Source organism: Corvus brachyrhynchos, unplaced genomic scaffold, assembly GCF_000691975.1.
Source record: "Corvus brachyrhynchos isolate BGI_N302 unplaced genomic scaffold, ASM69197v1 scaffold97, whole genome shotgun sequence".
Taxonomy (NCBI): domain Eukaryota; kingdom Metazoa; phylum Chordata; class Aves; order Passeriformes; family Corvidae; genus Corvus; species Corvus brachyrhynchos.
In genome coordinates, this window is record NW_008239758.1 from 3,002,936 (window position 1) to 3,010,674 (window position 7,739).

At 37.1% G+C, this 7,739-nt stretch overlaps 1 protein-coding gene across 1 annotated transcript; it reads left to right on the forward strand.

Annotated features, from left to right (window-relative positions):
* Positions 1-1,674: 1,674 nt before the first annotated feature.
* On the forward strand, positions 1,675-7,708 carry LOC103621268 (transient receptor potential cation channel subfamily M member 7-like). The gene is made up of 7 exons (XM_008640045.2): positions 1,675-1,772; positions 3,204-3,242; positions 3,702-3,900; positions 5,049-5,262; positions 5,807-5,931; positions 6,564-6,735; positions 7,530-7,708. The coding sequence occupies exons 3-7, from the start codon at positions 3,757-3,759 to the stop codon at positions 7,706-7,708; spliced, it is 834 nt and encodes a 277-aa protein (XP_008638267.1). The 5' UTR covers positions 1,675-1,772; positions 3,204-3,242; positions 3,702-3,756.
* Positions 7,709-7,739: the final 31 nt, after the last annotated feature.

The following is a 7,739-nucleotide window of genomic DNA, read 5'->3' on the forward strand; positions in this document are numbered from 1 at the left end:
AACAAACAAAGAAGAGGGAAAAGCACCATAAATGTAATGGAATCCTCCATAACACAACGTTTGCATATAATGTTTAATATCCTGCTTTTCCCTCACTGGGCCTTCTTCCTCCTTTCCTACAGCACTGTGGCTATTTAATTTATTCCAGGTATTTAAAGTATTAGTTTAAATGTAAAATGCACTGTGTGAGTGCTCATTCTCTTGTCTTGCTTTTCCTTCCATGATTCTTTGCTGTGAATTGCACATCTTTTCTCCTTCTGTCTCTGGAAGTCCCTTTACTCTGCAACTTTTCCTGCTCCTTGGAAGAGGCTGGTGGTCTTCTTAATATGAAGACAGAATTTGGAGCAGCAGTTTGTTGCTGTCTTGATAAATTAATAGTCAAAGTTCACTTAAGCAAAATATTGGAAGGTGGTTTTGATGAATAGTGTGGGAAAGAGCTGCTGAGTCTGGGAAATGTTTTGAAAGAAGGTGGGCAGTTCAGGAGCAGTTTTCCAGGGGTCTTTATTAAAATTAGCTGGTATATTCTTACTTCTAATCATTTCTCTGTATTATCTTAAACTGATGTCAAAGTTGCATTGAGTGCAAAATGCATCCATCTTCGCTGAAACTTCTCTTATAATCCAAAAAACACCAACAAAACAAACCTCTAAATTTCTTCATAGCTTCCACAGACCTCTGATTAGACACCTGTGAATAATGTCCATCAGTCTTTTTTCCCCTTGTTGTAAAATAAAACAGTGTGAAATTTATCAAACTTTTCTAAAGGTAAAATGTAAATTGCTGTTAGCAATGAAGTACATTGCTGTTAGCAATGAAGTAATTTTAATGTAATCTTAATAAGGATTTAAATTAGTATTGCATAAGATGCAAATTAGCATTCCAAGATTTTTCCATGTTTTTAATTGCTAAAAATCCTGTCTGAATTCCTTTCCCAGTGTGTTGCTGAAACATGACGTAGATGTTATGCATTATGATGTTGTTTAGCAAGTAATCTTCAGATTATTATGTAAGATAATGTTAACGTGGTTGTTGAAAGCAACTGAAATGAAATTATGTCCAGTGATTGGAATAGTAAGCATTTAAGTAAGGCACATCCTTAATTTCATGTTTCAAGTTTAACCTTAGAACACAGTTCAGAGATGCCAATTAATCTTATTTACTGAAATGAAAAGTTTCTTGATGAAGAACAAAGGTTTTGACCTATTTATTGCTACTAAGAAAGATTGCCAGTGTTAGAAAGCTTCCTTACCCATAATCTCAAGACAAAAATCTTACTTCATTAAAGAGGGAAATAGATGAAATTAGTGTTATCTCAGTTTAGTGCAAATAATTTTTATATATTTTTACTTGATTTTTTTTCTTAGCAAGATAGGGTAGCAGTGTATCTTAAAATTGTGGGTTTCTTTGGGTGCATCTTGATTTACATATTAAAATTTTTGCTATTTGAATGTTAGCTTTGAAAAACATTACTTCTGATTTTAAGTGATTTGTTTATAGATTACATAATGATTCTGTGTGTCTCAGCTTTTGGAGAGATGTGTGAGATGCTTTTATAAGGTCATATATGGTTTTAGTTTTTGAGAGACAGAGCAAACCCCTCATATTCTAGCTCTTGTTTCCTTAAAAAGCATTTTGCTCTGCAAAGGTATGTGATTCGTATTTTATAATACTATTAAATTTTTTGTTTTTCAGTCCCAGAAATCCTGGATAGAAAATACTTTCACGAAGAGGGAGTGTGTGTATATTATACCGAGCTCAAAAGACCCCCACAGGTAAATGAGAAATGATGCAAGAACTCATTGCTGCTCTTTGAAATTGAAAAAGTCAGCATTATGAAGAGTGTTGGGCTGTGTTTCTGTATGAGGTACTGGCTTGGGTTTGTGCCTTCATGACTGGACATTGTCACTCTGAATAGATTGGATTCTTTTTTTTCTTTTTCTGAAAGTACTTTGGCATTGCAGAAATCTCCAAAAAATGTTCCCCTGTTCCCTTTGCTGCTTCTTAGCAGTCCTCCTGCTGATGTCTGTGATCTGTTTACAGTGAGGGGGGCATTGAATAAAAGATTTCTGAAGTCAGTGTCATAGAGCTATCCTCTACTGGAATTTAAATAACATCATTGTGAGTGTAGGGTGAAGTGTGAAAATCAACCTGACAGTGTAGGAAAAGAGGTGAAGAATTCATAGAAGAATAAAGAAGACCAAGAATTGGGGTGGGGAAAAAGTTACAAAAAAAGGACTGAAGAAATACTTGCTTCTAGGGAAAACAGATAAATGAGAACTGTTCGGATTTCATGTGGTATGTAACAATTTTTTCATCCTTAAATTCTTAAAGGAAAAAAAAATGAGGCTGAAAAATGGGGAAATATGTTTCTAGAGGGGAGGCTGAGGCTAAGAATATTTTGCATATCTCACATGCTGTTTTTACCTTGTCTTAAATTAGAGGTGTGAAATCGGGCAAGTCAGTGATAACTCCAGTATATCTAGTTGACTTTCCCCAAGTGTTATAGGTATAATTTAACAGTTCCTACAATGATTGAGTTTGATGTGCATAATCATGACACTTGTGTCAGAGCTAAAATAAAGTCAAATTGAAAATAGATTTAAAATTGGTATTTTAAAGGCAGTTTTGTTTTCCCAAAATGTTTACTATTGTAATTACGGATTTCAGGTCACCTTTTTTTTGTAAGCTTCATATATATGAGAGCAGCTGAGAAACCTGTTCTTTCGAGGTTGCAGAAACTTCTATTTCACTCTTTTCCTTAAAAAACACTTAAAAGTCTCTTTAGTTACGTTGGGGAAGGTTACTATTTTTCATTTAAGAACTTTGTTTTTAAACAGGAAAGGAACTAAGCCCTGTAGAATTTTAAAATTATTGTAAATAATTCACCACATTCCTTGAAACCATGTGACATGAGAAGCTTTTAGAATTTATAGCCACGATTGCAGCACATGGAAAATTTGCAAATGCAAACAAAGTAATTAGGAAGCTGTTAAAATTTCCAGAGCATTTAACAAGGAACAGAATGGTCTTTAACACTTGCCCTTTCAGCTTAACCAATTTGTAGCTTACACTGGCCTTTACAACTTTCCCACCACGTTTTGTCCTTCAGTTTCTAAGAATGGTCTGCTGTTGTTGGTGCATTACTCACTGTTGTGTGTGAATTATGTGTGAAGTTTAGTCACATCTTTAAATATTTCTTACAGATGCCTTCCAGGATGTCAGATTTGTCAGCAACTTGTCAGGTAAAAGGTCTTTGTAATTACAATATTTATGAGTATTTTCTCATTAAATAAGTGCTTTCATAATAGGGTTTTAAAAAGTTTTGATCAATATTATGAGTGACAACTGGTGAAAGGTTAGATATAAAATAAATATAACTAATGTTTAAAGAACTGTCTGCAATAAGTAGGTCACAGATTTATAAGTGTTATATAAATTACTTTGCTTCAAAGAAGCAATTTCTCCTGGCCTCCAGCTTGCTGCCTTAGTGAGCTTCAGTATTTTGCATAATAATATGTATTGTAATTGACTATTGCTGTAAATGTTTATGGCAACAAGGCTTGCTCTGGAGAAGAGGTTTATCTAATGTCTAGAATCTTTGCTTTCGAAATGTAATCTATCCTTCTTATCAATAAAGGAAGTTCTTTTGTCTTATAAAGTAGTATTTACTGAAGCATTCTCGATGATCTGGCTGGGTGCAGGTGCTGCTGTGGCCGCCTGGTCAGACAACATGCTTGTTTCACTGCCAGTCTGGCTATGAAATACTCCGATGTGAAGCTGGGTGAAAACTATAATCAGGAAATAGAAGAATGGTCAGTGGAAAAACACACAGAACAGACCTCTACTGATGCTTATGGTGTCATCAACTTTCAAGGTGGCTCTCATTCTTACAGGGCTAAGGCATGTATGATGTTTTGTTGTTTCTTTTTTGTCTTACTCTCACCATGTTGGTGCTGAATGCTTCATTTAGCTTCTGAAATTGAAGGCTGAAAATATTAACACCTCTGTTGTGACAAATCACTGCCCTCTTCTATTCTAGCATTTTTGTTGTGGTTTGAATTCTTTCTAATTTCCATTTGTATAAGATTTTTAGTTGTGGTAGAAATTATTTAAAGCTTGTGCAGTTACAGGCTACAGGGAGTTCTTGTACAGTGTGACTCCTGTGGTCAAACTGAAGTGCTTGAGTGAGGGAGCTGTGTTCTTTATGCAGCTGGTAGAACCCCTGAGGACAGTCCAGTGCTCCAGGTCAGATCATCTCTGTGGAGAGAATGGCCCTTAGCACTTTCATGTTCATAATAGCAGTGTATGGGTTCCTTTGTACTTAGTGTAGCTTAAAATTGCTTGAGCCTTTTGCTAGGAGCACAGAAACAGCAGGCTGCCCACACTCATTTCTGCTTCCTTCTCCAGAGTGCAAGTGGGGTTGCTCAAACCAGTTTAATGGAGTAGTGTTGTTTTGTTATTTAGAATTTGATTCAAGAAGGGTTCAATTTCTGCCTACTGTCCCCTCCTCTATTCAGTAGCTCATACTGAAGATGTGGCAGCATCGTAGCTGATCTACCATCTACTTAATCTTACGCTGTTAAACATGGAGTGTTAAAAAGCTGCCAGTTATCAAATTTTCTACTGAAAAATGTGGGTTTCCTTCCCACCAAGAACAGGAAAGGAAAACCAAGCAACTGTAAAACTCTTTGCAGGGGACACGAAAGCCTCTCCCAGTAGATGGCAGAGCTTTTATAGATACTTCTGAGTTTCATCTAATTTAGAGATCATCCAGTGCTTTCACAGAGTCATGTTTCTAGGTCACTGTGCCAGTAGAATGGAATACCATGATCTTTCTGTAGTTGTTTCCTTTCCAAAGCTTGCTTTCAAAACTCTTGTCCTGGACTATAGAGGATATAAAGGAAACTTGTTCATTTATTGCATCTGCTGTGTTTTGAGAAAGTGAATTACATTTTCCATAGCCAGGAGTAGGATAATATATCCTGAAATACATCCTGGTTCTTCTTTTTACACACTTGAAGCTTTTAACTCTGTTCTTACGCCTGCAGTACGTGCGATTGTCATATGACACTAAGCCTGAAGCTATTCTGCAACTTATGCTTAAAGAATGGCAGATGGAATTGCCAAAGCTTGTTATATCTGTACATGGGGGCATGCAGAAGTTTGAACTTCACCCGCGCATCAAACAGTTGCTTGGCAAAGGTCTTATCAAAGCAGCAGTAACCACAGGAGCCTGGATTATAACTGGAGGAGTGAACACAGGTAAGAAACTACCAAGGAACGTGCACGATTAACTGGATTGCAGTTTTATAAGAGCCAAAAGATTTAATGGATGGATGCATTGCTTCATCCTAAAACAAAGGAAATTTGCATGAGTTTGGTCAAGTGAAATTAAAAGAATACATTTTGAACATGTGCATTTGAAAGTGGGCTGCTATTTCATCTTGCAAAGAGAAATAACATGTGGAGGGGTTGGGTTTTGGGCTTTGTTTTGTTTGGTTGGTTGTTTTCTGGGTTTTGTTTTGGAAACAAGGAAAAGGAAATGTGATTTAAAAGAGGTACAGTAATGTGCTGGAAACTCTTCAGTTCTTGCTAGGCTAATATTTGTTTTGTTAAATTACTTTGTTTCTTCCTAGTAGATGTAGCATGGTGCTTTTTCTTTGGTAATGTGTCAGTAAGTTCCCAGATCCTTAAAGGCCTAGTTATGTAAATAAAACAGTTAAAGGTCCAGTTACCTAAATAAATATTTGTATTTCGTAGTAAGATGTGGCATTCAATACATTGGAATCTTTTTATGCACGAACAGGTGTTGCAAAACATGTTGGTGATGCTCTAAGAGAACATGCTTCCAGATCATCTCGAAAGATTTGCACTATTGGGATTGCTCCGTGGGGAGTGATTGAAAACAGAAATGACCTTGTTGGAAGAGATGTAAGAATGAATTACCTAAGTGAAATAACGATGTACCTCATTTACTTTTGACACATCTGCTCAAGCCCATTTTTCCCTTGCTTTGCATCATTGGAATACTTGCTTTACTATGAAGATACACTGACATCTGTGACTTATGCAAGATCATTACTGTAAACAAGTTGCAAAATGCAAATGTGCTGCAGGAGGAGCTTGTTCTCAAGTATTTAATCCTTCCCCCCCCCCCCCGATATTATTGAATCAAATAAAAATTCTAAAGTATTACAGAGGATTCACATTTAGAGAGGATAATAAGTTGAAAAATTTTGATGTGGAGTCTTCAGTCCTTCAAACAGTGGCTTCTGTTTGCCAGAGAAGTCACAAATTTTCCCCAAAAACACCTTTTCAAAGGATCTTTTCTCTGTTGTCCTTCTGAACAGCATCCTTTAGTGATATAATTATCTGCTTCCCTGCACAAAGTTCAGAGCTGCAGCTGTTGGTGTATCCTGATCCAAGGCATGCTTGTATGTGTCAGTACTTCCTTTTGTGTCGTTGCTTCATGTTGAGCCACCACTTCTTGTGTCTAGTTAAGTTTCACAGAGACAAGTGTGAATCTTTGCCAGTAAAAGACATTGTTGTGTGCTTTCACTTAGGTGGTTGCTCCATATCAGACCTTGTTAAATCCATTAAGTAAACTAAACGTCCTAAATAACCTCCATTCCCATTTCATTCTGGTGGATGATGGAACAGTTGGAAAGTATGGAGCAGAAGTTAAACTGCGAAGAGAACTGGAAAAAACGATTAATTTGCAACGGATCCATGCAAGTAAGTAATTCTGGTGCCTGAGGGCTGTTACTATGGCTTAATGAAAAAGGTGTTTGCATGAAACATCTGAATGGCAAAATAGAAAAATGAAATCTTCTGTTTATGTTTCAAGTCTGAAATTGCAAATTTCAGCAGCTGCTCTGGACCATAGTTATTGCTGATAGATGTAGGATTTCTCTGAGACCACAGAGGAATGCTTTCTGAATAAAGTTGTCTATTTACTTTGATAAAGCAAATTAAGTCACTTCAGGTCTTGGTGTGTTGTCAGACCTTATTGGTCTGACTGATCAATGGTTTTGACAGTACTCACTTGCAGTTTCACAGTTTGCAGTTTGGTGTTTTCCCAATTGTGGAGCAACACATGTATTTTGATTCTCACAGAAATGCTTTTGCAATATTTCCCATCAGTAGAGGGTTTCCATGTATCCGTGTTCAAACTGTATATTTGTTGTCACCTTTTAAAACTGTTTGGGCAAGGTTAAAAGAGGAGGTCTGTAAAGAAAAATTCTTCATTTTTCTGCATTAGTTCATGGATATTTCTGTGAGGAAACTCTTCTGTTGTGTGGTCTGTGTCCTGTTGTATTTACCAGCTTGGCAGTGCTTGTGTCCCAGCCCAGGATATAAAGGGCTTGAAACTGTGCATTACCAACAGTTAATGTTTAGAAAGGCAGCATTTTAATTTTGATTCAGTAGAAAGGACAAACTTGATTTATTAAATATGTAAAACTGACCTTAGCGTTCACTACACACTTACAGTGTTGTCTGGGGTTTATTATTTATTTGCAATTTTCCAGGAATCGGCCAAGGTGTGCCTGTGGTGGCACTTGTGTTTGAAGGTGGCCCCAATGTCATCCTCACAGTTCTAGACTTCCTTCAGGAGAGCCCTCCAGTGCCCGTGGTCGTGTGTGAAGGAACTGGTAGAGCTGCAGACATCCTGGCCTATGTTCACAAGCAAACAGAGGAGGGGGGGTAAGTCCCAGCAATGCCAGCCTGTCACAGAGCCA